General features: G+C 43.1%; 1 protein-coding gene across 2 annotated transcripts in view; it reads right to left on the reverse strand.

The window, feature by feature from the left end:
* Window positions 1–3840: 3840 nt before the first annotated feature.
* Window positions 3841–17118, reverse strand: part of AOAH (acyloxyacyl hydrolase) — a 73652-nt gene continuing 60374 nt past the window's right edge. For both annotated transcript variants that reach the window (XM_066556576.1, XM_066556570.1), the window contains exons 18-22: window positions 16054–16112; window positions 15914–15973; window positions 14270–14366; window positions 10392–10468; window positions 3841–4187 (exon numbers count right to left, since the gene is read on the reverse strand). In XM_066556576.1, coding sequence (XP_066412673.1) covers window positions 4059–4187; window positions 10392–10468; window positions 14270–14366; window positions 15914–15973; window positions 16054–16112 — 422 coding nt within the window. In that variant the 3' untranslated portion in view covers window positions 3841–4058. The remainder of the gene's footprint in view (window positions 4188–10391; window positions 10469–14269; window positions 14367–15913; window positions 15974–16053; window positions 16113–17118) is intronic.

The following is a 17118-nucleotide window of genomic DNA, read 5'->3' on the forward strand; positions in this document are numbered from 1 at the left end:
TCTATTGTGTACATGTATCCCAGAATTCCACTTGATAATGTGAAGTCTTGGACATAGCTAGCTGAATTTTGTAGTGGGAGGCCAGATTGTCCGTGTGCAGCAGCTCATCAAATATGAAGAGGAGAGACTTTTTTTTTTGTGACAGAGATATGGCAGCAGAATAACACAACCTGGACAGTGCAAGAGCAAATTTCAGCAGTGGATGTGTGGTAGGCTGTCTTCTTAAACTCCCAAGTGAGTGTTAAAAATCATTAATTTTTGAATTATAAGTCCACAGAAAGGTGTTAAGAACAGAACTGGATGACGTTCAAGGGAGAATTTTTATTTAGGCTAACTGGACTGTTATCCCTTGTAGAAACCAATCTGTGTTTGTTCATTGCCCAAGAAGTCCTCCTCATAGAGGAAAAGGTATAAAGTGCTAGAGGTGGTGTTAAGTTAGAAAAGCTGACCTGTGTGGTGACTTTTGGGCACATGAGTGGTGAGCACATGGGCTCCTGCAGCCAGCAGAAACATGGGATGCAAGCTTAGCAGGAAACCTGTGCTTATGGCATTGCTGGGTGCTGCCTCCTCCCCTCCCATGTTCCTCTACTCTTTTAAGGCTTTGTGGTGAAAGTTTGCCACAATGGTTACATAGTTTTTTCCATAATTGGAGCAGATTCTTGGTGAAGAGGCCAGACTGTGTGAATTCAAATGGCTTCAGGTAGGTTTAGATGTTCTGTACCTCAAAATGAGTTCCTACTGTCTGATTTCAAGCAAAGCTTTGTAAAAACCGTTTGCAGAGTAACATCAAGAGAACCTGCCCTTGTGCAGTGTGCTGGACCCAGCCAGTGACATAATCCCTTCTGTATTCATTCACATGATCTTGACTCTCCCCAAAAAAAAGATCTTGACAGACCATTTCTTCTAAAACTTCATCCTGCTAATAAACTTTGAATTGCATGGAATTATAATAAGCTTTCCAAGAAAAACTTTGTTTTCCCATTTCTCTTTTCCCTGTGCATTTTTCACCTTCAACCAGCCTAAGCACCAGGAGACAGTTAACCTAATGGAATAGACTAGAATTCATTGTCGGGTTCGGCTGTCTGTCTCTGCCCCGACACGGGTAGTGTGGTTCTTGGGTGGCACGCGTTTTAAAGGATGAGTCTGGACTCTTCAGCTTTTCGGTCTTCAGGTTGTTTATTATTTCTTATCTACAAAATTTTCTGTCTGCCCAACAGAGGTCTGATCTGCAAGCAGTCACAGGCACTCTCTGACCACCCACGGGGCGGTCATGTCTTTTTATACTAATATCTATGTACATAATATTTACCTTTATTTCCCAATGCTTTTCACCCATGTTGGCAAGTGCACCTTCACCATAAACCAATCCCCAAATGCCAACATCACCACAGGAGATGGAGGACAAGAAGAAGGAAGAAGAAGGACGAGACACGCCCTGATCCCTCCATCTTGTCTCCATAACCCCCCTGTACCCAAAAACCTTAAAATCTATATTTCACTTTCTAAATGTGTCCCTTTTACACCTTTTACTCTAAAGTGATTCTCTTGTCCTCAAACTCTTGTTATTTCTGTGGATGGATCAAAATCAAGCCACCAGACACTCTTGGCAACATTCCAGGATTTTCGAGACCCCCAAGGGTTCTCCTGGCATCTCTGGACATTGGGAACAATGTGCTGAAATCCCACAATTCATAGTTTCACTGCTTTAGCATAAGTAAGCTTTTTCAGCAGCATTTTTTAAATATAAGACATGTATTTTTAGAGTGGTATGGGTAAGTGATTGATGTTAGGGGGTGCAGAACTTCAGCTGTTTTTTGCATTTGAAATAATTGAGACATAGTGGTTGTAAAAGCTGATGGCTTAATAGTCCCAAAATTCATCTTTCCTTAATAAAGATAGATAATGCATTATCAGGTTTCTGCATGCAGATGGGTTTGGAGGTGCAGAGCTCACCTTGAGGTGCAAGGGCATGTGCTTTGGGTGGTCTGCTTTCAGCCAGGGGCAAGCCTGTTCCTTGGTGTCCCTCAGAGACCCTGTATCCAGCATTAGCAGTTGAACTGGGCAAATCTTTGAGAGGGCTTTGCTTTGGGATTTGGCTATGGAGGTTTCAGGTTGTCTTTCAAAAGATGTTCTAATTATAAAAGAAACCTTTTTTTCCCCATTGTTCAGAAATTCTGTAAGTTCACAAGTGAGAAAGTCTGTAAGAGAAAAATGCTTTTCTGTGGGCAATGTAGTTTATTTTAGTTGAGGAAATTTCAGTTTTACTACTTAGTAAAACTCCTAATTGGTGTTATTAAATCCCAACCTCAAATGAAATACAATAATTTGCAAAGAAATTGCCTTGAAAATTAGGCTTCCAAACATGACTCCCTTCCCCCTTTTAATTGCTACACTTCTGTGTGTTGATGTAGAGAAAATAATCTGATATTCTGTAATTATTGCCTGTGCTGTACTTGGGCTGTAGTAAAAATGTGTGGATGCACTTGTTTCTGTCCTTGTGTTGTATTTAATGAAAGATAAGAGTCCTGAATAAGTAATACAAAAATAGGAGGTGCTTTACCTGGCCAGGGTACATGGAATGTTATGTTGTTTGAAGAGAATTTCTAGAGGAAGCAAGAGGATTTCCTTCTAACGCTAAATAGTCTTCCCCAGGTGTGCCTCTCTGGAGTTGAAACTATTCCTTGGGAGACTGGGTATTTTTGTAACATCTAAATGCCTTTAATGAATTGGGGCCTTATTAACAAGTATCATTCAATTAAGGAATGCATTCCCTTCTGGTTTCCTAAAGTAGGTGACTTGAATATTTACTTAAGTGTTAGCAGTCATCCCAAAGGAATTATCATAGTTTCTATCTTAATATCTTAATAAAAGACCCAGCATTGACTGTACCCTATAAAAAGGATTAGGATCTAGGAAAGCAGTAATATATGCTTCAATCAAAATAGTATTAGCCAAGTCATCCCCTGCCTGTCCAAAATGCTGAGTGGGTGTACATCCTACAGCCAGGCCCTATCCTTGGGTTTGGACCACAGCCCAAGAGCTGCCTCACATGTGACAGCCTTGTGCAAGGGCTGTGCTCAGAACAAGGAGCAGAGCAACTCTACCTGAGTTTTGGGCTGTTGGAGTGTTTGAGTCATGCCATGTTAATGCTTGCTATTTACTGGATCTTTTTCACCCATAATTAATGCCACTTAATGCTCTCTGATCCCTCCATCATCAGTAAGGTTGCAAGTAGCATAGAGCTGTCTCTGATTTTTAAATATTTATTTTGCTAAGAGCATTGGATAAGCTGGTGAAAAAATGCAGTAATTTTCCATCTTCAAGTCTGCCTATGAAGTAAGGATTGCCCAGTATTTTCAGTGATTCCCTTGGCCATGCCTGTAAAACACATAGGACTGGGCACATTATTTTTCTTAGGGAGCAAAAAAAGCACAGATACATTACAGGTTGAAAAAGCAACCCGCTTTTTAAATACATGAAGTGTTGTCAACCTAATATCTTATTAATGGGGAAAAAGAACCTGTGCTCAGTCAGCCTGTGCTGATGCTGCCAGGCACATCAAAATTGTAGTGCCTTGTGATTCCTGGCACACTTTAATAAGCAAATAGCAGCTAAATAATGTATTGACAGTCAAGGCAATTACATACACACAATTTATAGCAACATAATGAGTTTGGGATCCCCCCCTCTCCTTTTGGGATCAGATTAACTGTTGAAACACTACAAATAGAAAACCTAGAAATGTTCTGCAGAAGGAAAAAGGATTAGGTAAGGGTAGGAGTTTACTGTATATGGAAAAAAGAAGAATGGATTTTCAAACTGGTACAACAAATAGTCTAGTTGGCAGCTATCCTTTGATTTTTATTTTTGTAGCTCCACAGAAAAAGCATTGTCTACTTGTGCAGGTGAGATACAAACTGAAAAGAATGCTCTTGTGTTATGTCCACTGCTACTGGCTCTGATAACCTCCTCTCCCCCCTTTTTTGTGTGTGTCTTTAATCATCTTGGTTCGTGGAAGCGCCATCATCAATCGTGCAAGGGTTCCAGCAGTTGGGAAGTCAGTGTCCACCTTGATCTTTGAATATGGCTTCAATCTGGTCGTTGAATGGATTCTCCTTGCCAAGCACTTGAGGCCACTCGTGTAGTGCCTTCTGCCAGGTAATGCCTGTTCCAAGGGCTGCAGCAATCTGCAAACCACAAATGCTGTCAATTTCTTGTGCTTCTATAATGCCAGAGTTTAGAAGACCCCACCATAAGTATAACCATGTGATGGACTGTAACCTCTAACCAAAGCAAATACCCCATTCCAGCTCCTTGAGCAGGTCTAAGTCCTTCTGAACAGTAAAAATAGGGTGAGGGCCATATATCTGCAACTCCCTGACCTGTCATTTGTCTAATCATGTCTGTCTCAAACCATTTCCAGATGCCTATGGTGTCTAGTCCATAAACTGCTATTTAAAAGCCCTGAAGTCTGATTTTTTTTTCCCTGTGAAAAATTTTGAAAGTATGTCAAAAGCACCACCTGGGTATAATGCATAAAACTCTTGCAAGTCCAAAGGAATTCATGCTCCCAAATGCCTTTGGTACTTCTCTTAAATGTTCTCTGTGCTCTCCTGGGAGGAAACCACAGGTGTTGAGGAAAAAGAGGCCCAATTATTTCCAGTTTCATAACTAACTGTGTCTGATGCTCTAAGTTTGCACCTGCTACTGGGTTGTCTTCAGAGGTTTTTTTTTCCCATGAGACTTGCAGAATGATAGAATAGCCTTTCTCCTCCATATCAGTGTCCCTCCAGCTTTCGCAGAGGTTTTTGCCCTAGAAGTTATGTACCAAAGAGAAATGTTATCTGCTGTATTGCCAGGGTGAAAAACATCAGCGGTAGCAGAAAGGGACAGAGAGAAAAGCCTGAGTCTCCCTTGTCCAAGTTTTTACACCCTTCTAAGGCATTTTATTATACTCCTGACCTGCAGTAATATTTGGCCCATACGAGAACTTTATTTTCAACCCAAACTTTTCAACACACTGATATTGATTGTAGTTATGAGGTTTAAATAAGGCTAACAAAGCCTTTTTTAAGGGCCAAGGTGGGTTTTTGAAATCAAGCTATTTGAGTACTGTTGTTTTGGAGTTTGGGAAGATACTGGAGCCTGTGGCAAATTTTTATGTGCTACTTTTTTAATCCTGTGCTTTAAAAGAAGCTCTAATGATGGGCTGGAAGACAAATATTGTTCTTTTATTTAAGGGCTCATGTACAAAGAGTAACATTTGTGGGGGGTAGGCTCTTAGACTCTGGTCTCTCAAGGTCTTGTTAAGCTAATGAAGGAATTGGGGCAGGGAAGAGGGATAGTGGAGGTTTGTTCATTAGAGGGTTTTCTCCTGGTTGCAGTTTCTATTGTGACCAAATCTTATTCTGGGACACCCTATGACAGCCAGGGGGCTGAGACCTGTCCCTGTCAGAGTGGTCCATTCTGGCATGGTGGTCTCCAAACCTCCTTCACAAACCTCCCTAAACCTTCCATGTGTTTTTTTTTAGCAGGATAGGTGGGATTGGTTAATTTTGTGGGTGGGTGGGTGGTTTAAGAAACCCTACATCCTTTGCAAAGGTACCACTGGAGGTATGGTCAACAGTGTTCAGACTAATGCTGACTCTAATTTAAGGTATGTGTGCTTAGACTGCCCTAAATTGAATTAGGTTCTGTGCACACAATTTCTTGACGTCTGGATGATTTCAATAATTAATTCTGGATGAGTAGTTTAGCAGACAGAGAAGGATTTGTGACTCTGGAAATTGCTTTCTTGCAGGTCTTTTTTAAATTCCAGAGTTCTTGTACTTTGAGACGTGGTATAATTTTTATAAGCTTTGCAATTATCTTTTTGTTGTTGTTGTGAAGATGACAACCCCTAAGCAAGTTTTTAAAGGAAGTATTACCCATTCCTCACAGAGCTCTAGGTGACTGCAACTGGGAGGCAGCTGTGGTTTTTCAGCAGCTTCTGGCTATCTGCTTTCCCCTTCTGCACCAAACAGGTGATAGGCATGATTCTCAGCCAAGTGTAAATACCCAACTCATCTGATATGCGTCACTTCAGCTTTTCCACTTTATTTCTGGCTGGAACATGCTTTGCTATGACTTAAGGAAGAAAATAGGAGAAGCTAATCACACTCAAGCTGTGCTTTCCTGCCTGTACATAAACATTAAGAATCTTCCAAGCGTCTCTGGTTCCATTTTGTGATGCTCAGGGCTTTTGCATTCTCCCTGGAAACATCACAAAAGCAAGAAATGGAGCCATTTATGCAGGATCCTGTTGAAATGCATGGCCCTGTCATCCAAACAAAGCAATCGACTGTTCTAGAGGAGCCTGGTGTCCTTGAAGCCATCTGGCATTCACAAGGATTTGCAGTGAAATTTTGTAGTAAAGGAGAAGATGCTGAAGAAAATCCCTGGGTTCCCTCTATAGTCACTGGGAAGGGAAAGTCAGATTTTTTCCAAGGACAACCAAGCTGGACTTTGGTGAATGGTGTCTCAAAAATACTCTAGAGGGAACTTGGGAGGACTGAGTGGATCACTTTACTTTTAGGTGTTAAAAGTAAATAGTGTGTATTTCCTCCACCTCCATCCTGGGTGTTTTGGAAAAAAACTTTATGGAGGCAAATTTTAGCTTTGAAACTTTACTGAAATGCAATTATGCCAATTATGAGTGTTTTGTTTGCTCCCTCCTGTTTTGCAACTTAAAAAAAAAACATGCAGGAAAACCCTTTTCCCACAAGAGATTTACAGGAAGAGAATGTGATTCTGGGCCCAACTCAACAAATCAGTACTTGGTGTTTATCCCATCTTTCACAATTTTTTCATATAAAATATTGCCTGGAGTGGGGACCATAGGGGCTAGTTTTTCCTGCCTGAGTGCCTAACCTAGCCTTTCTCCAATGCATGAAAAACTGCCATAGCTCTTATGGGACAGGGAAAGTGGGGCCTTTTATTTCTTATTTTCTTTTCCTTCTCCTTGCGAGGTATGCAAGCTTTAGTTACAAAGGTTCAATTCCCTCCCACATCCCTCCAGAATGTTTGGACCTCTGGACTCCTGGATATATGTGCTGACATCTGCTTCTGCCCTGTTTATACCAGCAGACAACTTTTTTTTTTTTTAATTAAAGATACAGTGGATAAACAGCAGGTGAAATTCAGAGGCTGACAACAGACACCACCTTATCCTGCCCATTGCTGTACCACAGTGATTAGGGATCACCTAGTAATCACAACTTGCCAGCTCAACCTTGGGTTGAAAAGGGCACAGAGAGGGGTTCCTTCATCCCAAACTGCAAAATTTCTCTGCATTGAAGGCAAGAGCTAAGGTGTTTATGCTTTCCTTGGAGTGCTTCTCGATCTAAAAATTGGAAAATATTTGTCAGGTGCTTCAATATCTACAGAGGGAAAATTCAGCAGAAATGCGCTGGCTCAGTATCTTATCTGTTGTATTTATCAAGCTGCCTGTGAGGTGTGGGGAATAGCTGCAGGGATGGAAGCAAGAGCTTCTGTTCACTTGACAAGCTGCATGGAATCAATCCTCTCCCGCTAGGCAGCTCTGTGTGCTACAAAACCCATACCTGGCCAGAGGCATTTGTGTCAGGAGAAAGTAAAACTTTAAATAAAACTTGTATGAGGAGTGAGTGAATTGTTTATCATCTTCCTTAAGAATACTCTAAAATAGCAGTCTCTGCTCATACTTCCCCTTCTATTTATTAAGAGAGTTACTCTTGGGGCAGAGTGCAACATCTCAGTCCAAACAGTGGTATGTTGATAACAGACTTCTCTAACAGGAAAAGAAAAATGGATTTACAATGGTGGATGTTTGGATAAGGCTAATTAATAAAACCTAGGAGGACAATAACTCACTTGAAGTGAGGCATATCTACAGCTGGCACCTTGACTGTAAAGGAAAATGTACCTATAAAAGCATTAACGTCATGCTAGCAGCAGGAGGGAGAGATCATAACCACTGCAGGATGCCAGGTCCAGAGGGAGTGAAATATGGCAGTGCTTGACTGCATCCTGTAGCTCAGCACTCTGGGGGCTGCAAGCAGGTTTGTAGCTGCCCTTCAATGTCCTTTTGTAATTTTCTTGTGGCCTAGGAAGGATCCTGTTAAGTAGTTGCTGCCTTCAACTCCTTGCTACCTTGCTGGTGGGATACAGGATGTGGGCCGGGGGCTGTATGAAAAGCTGTGATATGACAAGCCTGGCTCCCACTGTGGCCTGGTGCTAAGGGGGGGGGGTTATAAGAAACCTCAGGCCAGCCTTAGGCCAGGGAAAGACAGGAAAATAATGCAAAGAAAATAATGCAAATGTTTCCATTGCACTCCAGACTTTGTAGTGCAGTTTCCCCACATGATGGAAGGGTTGGGAATGGGGTTTATTTCTTCACTGTTTTTACTCTCATTTCATTTGCTAGGTTTTCTCTAATTGCTTCCTTGCAAAAGGCCTGCAGCAAAAAATCAAGGCACACTTTCTCCACATCCCCATGCTGTGAATTCATACTTTTATGCAGCTGTCTCCTGGTACTTGTAAAGTAGACAGGCAGGAATTTTTGCTATGTAGGAGTCCCTCTTTGAACAGGAGGATCTTGTAATTTGGCAAGGCTAAGCAAGGCACTGTATGGCCCCGAGTGACTAACATGAGTGTAAAAGATAGCACCTAAAGCATCTATTTTCCCTTTGGACTTTCCCCCTGCAGGTCTCCCCTATCTTAATTGACAGAACAGTCAATGGAGAAGCTGCTGAAATGCTGGAATCCATCAGTGCTTGCACCCTACTCCTGTGGAAGTGCTTCTCCACTGACTGCTCTTTCCCAGTGTGGAAAGCAGCATCACATTGGGTCATATGGAGATGGGGTTTTTGGAGTCAACACATGCAGGGCATTATTCCACAACATAAAACTGGCCCATAAAATCCCCCCATAATTCTGAGCAGGGGGAGCTACCAAGTGGCTGGGCAGTGTGGTGGGGTTTGCTTGCAAAGGAGACTGACTGCTGCTTTTCTCTGCACATGTGTTTGACACCTTCAGGTGGTGTATAGAAAACCAACTGGCTTTGTTTGCAGCTGACTGCAGAACACTCTCCATGTGTTTTTGTCAAAAAACCCCTAATTTTAAGTGAGCATGGTGGGAACCAGGCAACCTCACGCTAGATTACCAAACCTAAGCAAGGACTTACAGTGGAGCAGCTGCTTCTCCTTCCCCTTTGTTTATTTCTGTAATAAACAGACTGTAAACCTTCTCCTTCAACCTGTCCTCGGAGGCCAAGCAAGCAAGTGAAAAAGTAATAAGATGTAGATGCTGAGCAGAAGCAATTTAAAAGTATAACTTCAAAAAGAATCTTTGTTCCAGACTGTGACAGGCAAACCTTCAGTCTCAGAGGCTGCAGGGCAGCAGCAGGGCTGGTGGGGGCCTGTCTGGTTTCTGCAGTGCTGCCTTACTGTCCTGATCCTGCAAAACTCCCACGGGTGTTTGGGCAGGCAGCTGGCCAGCCTAAGCAGCAAGGATCAGTTTTTGTGCATTAAGACCTGTTTGGTCACGATACTGGTTAGTGAGGGAAAGAGGCAAACTCCTTGCAGGACTCAGAGCAGAGTGCAGCCATCAGAAATATCGGAGATATTGGTTCTTGGGCTACAGCTGTCATTTAAATTGGCCAAAGAAGGCACCCTGGCTTGTATCAGCAATGGTGTGGCCAGCAAGGCTAGGGCAGTGATTATCCTCAGCATTTGTGAGGCTGCTCCTCAAATCCAGTGGTCAGTTGTGGGCCCCTCTCAACAAGAAAGACACTGAGATGCTAGAGTTTGTCCAGAGAAGAGCAACAGAGCTGGGGAAGGGTTTGGAGAACAAGGCTTATTGAGGAGTAGCTGAGGGAACAGAAGTTTTTTAGCCTGGAGAAAAGGAGGCTGAGGGGAGATCTTAGTGCTCTCTACAACCTAAAAAGATATTGAGATGTGGTGGGGGGTGGTTTCTTCTCCCATGAAACAATTAATAGGATATAAGAAAATGGCCTCAAACTGCACTGGAGAGGGATGTTAGATTGGATATTAGGAAAAATCATTTCAGGGAAGGGGTTGCCAAGCATTGGAACAGGCTCCCAAGGGAAGTGGGTACACTACTATCCTGGGAGGTATTCAACATGTGCTGCTTTGGGGCAGGGTTTACTGGTGGACCCGGCAGTCTCCATCATCTTAGAGGTCTTTCCAACCTAAATGATTCTATGACTTTCTCTCCTTTAAAATAGACAGATTCCCTAAATCTGCATCCCTGTGGCACGCCAGCTGGATGCCTGGGGCAGCAATAGGCACCGGAACCCCACATGATCCCACATCCCACCTGCTCCCACCCATCTCCTGAGGCCGGGTTTTTACCTGGCTGGGGTGGAAGCCGTCGACTGGCTCGATCAGCTGCCAGGGCTCGCCTCCCATCTTGCGCCACTCCTCGGCCGCTGCAAGGAGCGCAAGCAGAGGGATTTATCACCCGGGAGCGCGGAGACACCGCCCCGAGACATATCCCCCTCCTCCTCAAAGCATCGCTGGTGTTTTTAGGCACGCGACAGCTCTGCGTGAAGATTATGATAATTCGCATAGAGTTGTCAGAGCCTATAGTGTGTACAATCCCCTCTCCTTGGGGCAGTATTTAAGGCTTTATTGGTTTTTTTTTTTTTTTTCCTCTGCGATATTTATGCAAGGAAGTGCTTTGAACATAAATGATTGTAAAACAATTCACTTTCCCTCCCAACTAAGATGGATGCTGTAGCAAGTAAACCTGTAAATTATTTAATACTGATTTAACACTTTTGCATTTCCCATGTTAGTTGCATCTTCAGCAGTGCAAAAGAAAAAGTAGAGATCAAGAAAACAGCACTTTTTAGAGAAAGAGATGGTAACAGAATATTCACATGGGCTGAAATCTGCATGAACAGGCTGTCATTTTTGGTTACTTATCTTCCAAGTGGTCTTTTTCAACTCCAACAAAATAACCTTTTGAATTACATAAGCGTGACATTCAATGCAAATGATGCTGTGCTGTAAGCCCTGGAGCCATTAGAGAAGTAAAAAGCTTTCTCTCTTCAAAAGGGCTGTGCAGTGATCAAACATGGGACTAGTGGATATGGCATTAACACACTGTAAATTCAATAATTCCTTTCATAATGACAGATTAAGAATTCTTAATAGCATTATGCAAGCATCCTGTCAGGAGGAAAATGTTCTCCATTCAAGCACCACAGTTTGATCTGGGCTCACTGCTGGTTTTTGGACCCTGGCTATTGTGTCAAAAAGTGATGTCTGGGTCCCCATGCTAACTCTAATTCACAGAAAGGTGATATTCCTGCTTTGACTGTAGAAACCCACTTGTGATGCTTCAGGCAGTGCCCAAAGTAACCTGTTTGAAGACATGGGGCTTGTAGGTTTGTTTCAAATTTGCAGTATGTTGGGCATAACACATATTTATTTACGTTAGATTCCACCACGCAGTGCACATACAGATGCACAGAGAACTTACCCAACCCCTTATATGTGATACTGTACATGGAGTACAAGGCTGTGTACTGTGTTTTAGTTTCATCTATAGAGAGACTACTGTTCCAGTGCCAGAAACAGCAGAGGAGGAAGTAAGATATGTATCAAGATAGGTCAATTTATACTGTTATACCTGAATTCCAAAAATCCTAGAGCAGCTGAGCAAATACCCACCACCTGAGTATGTCCAGAGCTTGTCTTAGAGATGCTTTGCTGCCTTGGCTGGACTGGACTAGAGTTTGCTCTTATCTACATCAAGGAAAAGGCATAACAAGCAACCCCTATCCCCCTCTTTATTCCACTGCTTCATAAAGGAAACACTAATTTCTTTAGTCAAGGTCAACATGTGAGCTTGAGTGTCCACCTAAATCTAGAATAAATGCTAATGTACTCAAATTTTACTCGGAGAAAACTGGGAGCTGCTATGTACATATATATGCCCAGGCCAGCCTGAAATCTATGTACTCAGTGTGTAACCACTGCTAAATATTTGATGTCTGGAGAGTTTAGGGGAGGATTTGCTGCTTCCTTCAGAAAGAGACCTGAAAAGTAGGTCAGCAGCCTTAGCTGGCTTTTGAGCACACTCGTGATCTGACAGCTCTCCTGATGGCAAACTTGAATCCTTGGCTCCAGGGCTGCAGGAAATTTTGCAAAGTGTCTTTCAAAGCTGATGTTTGTATATGCGTGTGTGATTTTGTTTACTTCATTTATTTAACGCAATGTAATCAAGAACAGCAAATTATATTAAGATGTTTCCTTTTGTGAAAGCAAATAAATTAACTAAAGTTGGTAATTTAACTTATTAAAGTAATTTGCCTACCCAGCAGGTAGTTCATTCCAAATCCTAATGACTTGTTAAATATTAAGTAGCTGAGGCAAAAGCCACCAGGAGACTTGGACACCCTTGAAACTCTGCTATGAGAATGAACTTGACAGTGGAGCCCACCTCTCTGACAGAAACTTTTGGACAGAAAGTCTACCTCTCCCATCCTCACTTCTTTACCTCCTCCTCCTCCATATGGTCTTCATGAGACCCAGAACCAGCTTCCTGAATTGGGTCATGTAGGATAAAATAAGTTTGTGAATTTTGATGGGATTTAGCTGCAAAAGGAGATTTTTTTTTTTAATAATCTTACGTGATGCGGCTGCTTCGTGCTTTCAAGGACAGCTAAGCACTAATGGGGAGAAGCATTAGAGAAGTACACTTTAAAGCATTGACAGGGTGCTTCTGTCCCTTTGTGGCTTTGGATTTAGATGTCTGCATGCTGGGATTTAAAATACAGTCCCCAGACAAAATTTTTCAATAAGGACTACATGGAACTACCTCTCTATGTGAACATAAAAACAAAGAAATGAAGATCAAGCTTTTTTCCTAATTATTATATACTCTTTTTTTGAATGTAAACATTCAGGCTATCTGGGAGACGCCCCAAGGTGGGGAGGGCTGGAGCTCCTGCCCCAAGAGCAGAGGCTGAGGAACAGGGATGGTCCATTCCAGGGAAGAGCCTGTGGGAAGACAATGTAGATGGGGCCAGCCTCTTCACAGCAGCGCACACTGGGGGAGGGAGAGACAAGTTGTAACATGGGAGATCCAGGCTGGATGTAGAAATTTTCTACATCCAGCCTGGAAAAAAGCTGTTTTCCTACTTTCCCTTCACTGTCTACACTGTCTATCTACTTGTAATTGGTTGCCCAACTCATTCACTCATTTCATGCTGATCCTTGTTTTTAAAAAGAAGGAGTGAGTTTCTCCTTGTGATGAATTTGAGCTGATGCTGGGTGTTGCCTCAAGCTGGACCGCCGCTGTGCATCTTGAAAGGTAAGCAGAGTTGATTCAGGGACTCAAGGACAGGTGTTGGTCCCCAGCCCCACAGGGACACTGTCTGCTCACGCTCATGCATAATGACAAAAGTTTCCCAGGTGTTTTAATTTATTTTTAAGTGTCAGTTTCAGAAGAAAGTGATTTAGGTAATGCGCTTACCTAATGTCACTAAAGATCACAGAAGGACAAGTTTTGTAAGCTCTTCAAGTCAAAAGTTACAGTAGTATGTAGGTGTTTAAAGAAACATAGGAAATATGCCAGTTATTCCTGGGAGAGGTGCTTCTACTTTAGGGAACAGTGAGAGGGTGGCTGTGTTATTGAGGCAGGGAAATGGCTGATGAAAGATCCCCTTCCCAAGGCGCTGCTCACCCCAGAGGAGGCAGCATGAAGACTACTCTGACCACTGCAGGTATACATCTCCAGCCTAAAAACCTGCTTTAAAAGCAATGTTCAAAAATAAAACCAAACCTTACAGACCAATATGGTTTGAGATTTCTTTTTTTTCTTCATCAGCCTGAGAAGTTGCAGTAGACAAGCAGGAGGCCTTCTTAGCAGAGGCACATCTCTTGTCCTTGTCACTTTGCTACCCAAGAGGAAGTGGCCAATGTGCTGTGCATCACTGGGGTGGTGGGTGCCAGCAGCTGGGACTAGTGGGGACGCTGTAGCTCCCAAGGCAGTGGTGGGATCTTGTCTTAGGAAAGGTGCCTGGTCACTGCAACCATGGAAGCCAGGAGAAGCTGGCATTAAGCATACATCCTTGGCCATAGCCCTGACAGCAGGGTCACCCAGGCTAACTGACTGTATTGCCCTTCTACTGGTATAGAGCCAAAATATGAGGAGCATATCAGCAAGCCAGAACTTGAGTAAAAGCTTTGTGAGAAAGACAGGGTGAAAAACAACTTACTTTGTCTCAGTGGGAAATCCATGTAGAAAATATCAAAGTTGGCAAATTTCTCAGATCTTGCTATTTCTTTCAGGACATTGGAAAGTTGTAATGCTCTCTGCAAAAATCAAATGATTTAATGACTGTTCATTGCTATTCATGTTGCTTTGCATGGATTCAGCTTTTGTCACTGATGTGCAGGCAGGAATTTGAAAGCTAATGTTGCCCTTGCTTCTGGGAGACTGGAGGTGAAATGAGGCTCTTCATCAGAACGTGGACTTGCATAAGCACCACCAGCCTTTGGAGTACCCAGTTCATCCTCACGGACTGCACTGAGGTCTCAGCTGATTTGGTAAGTTTGTTGCAGCATATGTTTATTTCACTGGAGACTGCTTTTAGTAGTGCCCCTACACTTATATAAATATTCTAAGTTTCTCGCTTTTGGAGCTCTTTCTTAAAGAAATTCAAAACTTTTCTACAAAAGAAATGCCCTCTTTTCCTATTATCCTTGCCATTACTAAGTTGGGGGTGATAATGCTTATCTATGCAGACCAAATTCCACCCTTACTTTCAGAAGAGTAAATTACCACCATTGAACGTCTGCCTGATACATTCAGTGTAATTTCTGCAGCCATAACAGAGATCAGGATCTCCTAAATATTTAAATTGTGCAGTTTGGATAATAACATAGACAATTAGTTTCAGACAGGGGCTCAGAATGATTAATTCATACCCTGCAGATATATGCGTTGTTCATGGACAGAAGTTACATGTACTCTATGTTCTGTATTGTTGGTATGAATATATAAGCTGCAGTCCTGCAAAGGTTTAGGAATGTGCTTAATGGCCCCCTGTCAAGGGGGACATGGCATAAAATGAAATACATATGTAAGCTTTGGTGAAATTAAGGTCATATTTTGTTGTTTAGTGAATGCAAACATTAATACAACCAAACACAAGGACGACACCTTTCATAACATTTGGTTACTGGCTCCTTTTACATGGCTGCAGGGGATTGCTGGGATTAAATATCAGCTTGTATCATAAGAAAATAAGTGGCTGTTTTTATGTATCATTCACTTCTGCAGCCAGATTTCTAGGTTGAGTTTTAAGACATCTCTGTTCTGTCTGTTCTCATTCCTGCACTGAGCCTGGATGCTCCCTGGTCACACCATCTGGTGATTAAGTCCACAGAAATGTGTCTGAGGAAGATTAGCACAAATCTCAAATGAAAATAGGGTAAGGCTCTTGCTCTCAGGACCTGATCCTACAGCCAGAAAAATCTATGCAGCTGGCTTGTCAGACCAACAGCTCACATGATTCAAAAGCCTTTCCTTTCTTATCAGGCACATTTTCTTCTAAAAGAACATGGACCTGAACAGTTCTGTCTCAGGGAGATCACATCCCTTGAGCATAAATTTGGGTATCTGAGAGGTTGTAACAGCAATACCTTTACAAATCCCTTAACTTGAGCATGCTGCCTCCCAGAGCCTGAGAGGCATTTGAAAGAATAAGTGTGGATGTTTCCACAACTTCTCCTCACCTTTGAAAGAAAAAAACCTGTGCTGACATCTTACCTTTGAGGCAATTGGGCTTCTCTCCTCAGACCCAGGGCAGAGTGTCTGAGCACTGGGGTGATCCCCTTGCAGCCCCATTGAGACTTACCTCTGAGGTCAGATTCCTGAGGGTCTCGTTGGGGGTCAGCCAGCCGCTGCAGGGGCTCACCTGGGCAGGCATGAGGAGAGGGGCTTTAGCAGCAGAACAAGATGAAAGGGGGGCTCCTAAGCTACAGCTGCAGACCTTACCTGGAGGCAGTCGAGGAAAGAGTAGACTTGACTGTACGTGACATCCTTGTTCAGTTGTCCTGCAAAGCACAGGGAGCCAAACATCGTGTGCCCAATGGCCAAATGTGATTTCATTCTGCACACCTATGCATTCCTGTGCCTTACACTCCTGGGTGGGGAGAGGCACCCCCAGAGCCTCACCACACACCCAACGCCCAGGGGACCCTCCCACCACCAGAGCTGGGGTGCAATAGATGTGGCAGCATCAAGGCATCCTTCCTGCTAAGGTGCCCGTGTCCCTGCAATGTGCAGAGCCCCACACCTGCTGTTCCTGCATCCCTCTGCTGCCTTTCATAGGTGATTTGTCTCACGTGTGGGGTTAGTCATCACAGCCTGTGCCAGCCTCCAAAGTGCATGGCTGATATTTCCCTATTAACCTTTCTCTCACCCACCAAAGAAATGCAGGGTTTGCAAAGCTGAAGGGTGCCTGTATACACTCTGAGTTTTGCATTTACTTCACAGAGGTTAGCCTTAAAAGGGAGAAACAATTTTGCTGTCATGGAGGGAAGTGGATATGCTTCTGTGGGTGAGAAAATTTGAGCATCAAGTCAAGCACCCAGCTAATATTCCATAAAATTCACTGTGCTATGCAATAGCCTGGCTGGCTGAGAGAATGATCTATTTTATCAATCTTTTTGCTTCTTTGGTAACTACAACTAAGACGAGATTTAAATGGCCACATTTTTTTGTATTAGTTGTATTATTTGTAGTACTCTGATCATCCCATCAGGCTTTGATACTTTTGCAGTGCTGAAATAGGAATTTCTTATTGTTGTTTTTAGGAACTGCAAAGTATAATCTCTCCCAAGTGAAATGGGCTTCTCAGGTTGCTTTGCAGAGGCTCCCTGATACAGATGTGTTTCCTGCCTTTCACACAGCTGCCCGTCACCCAGCAGCAGTTCCAGCTGCCCAGAAAGCAAAAGGTGGGGAGTTCAAAGATCTAGGAACACTTCTGGCTACTTGGATGTTCCAGATTTCTGTAGCTTGAAGCATCAGGCCCTGGGATGGGCTGTTGTGGGGACCAGG

The sequence above is a fragment of the Molothrus aeneus genome, chromosome 1 (genome assembly GCF_037042795.1).
Source record: "Molothrus aeneus isolate 106 chromosome 1, BPBGC_Maene_1.0, whole genome shotgun sequence".
NCBI lineage: Eukaryota > Metazoa > Chordata > Aves > Passeriformes > Icteridae > Molothrus > Molothrus aeneus.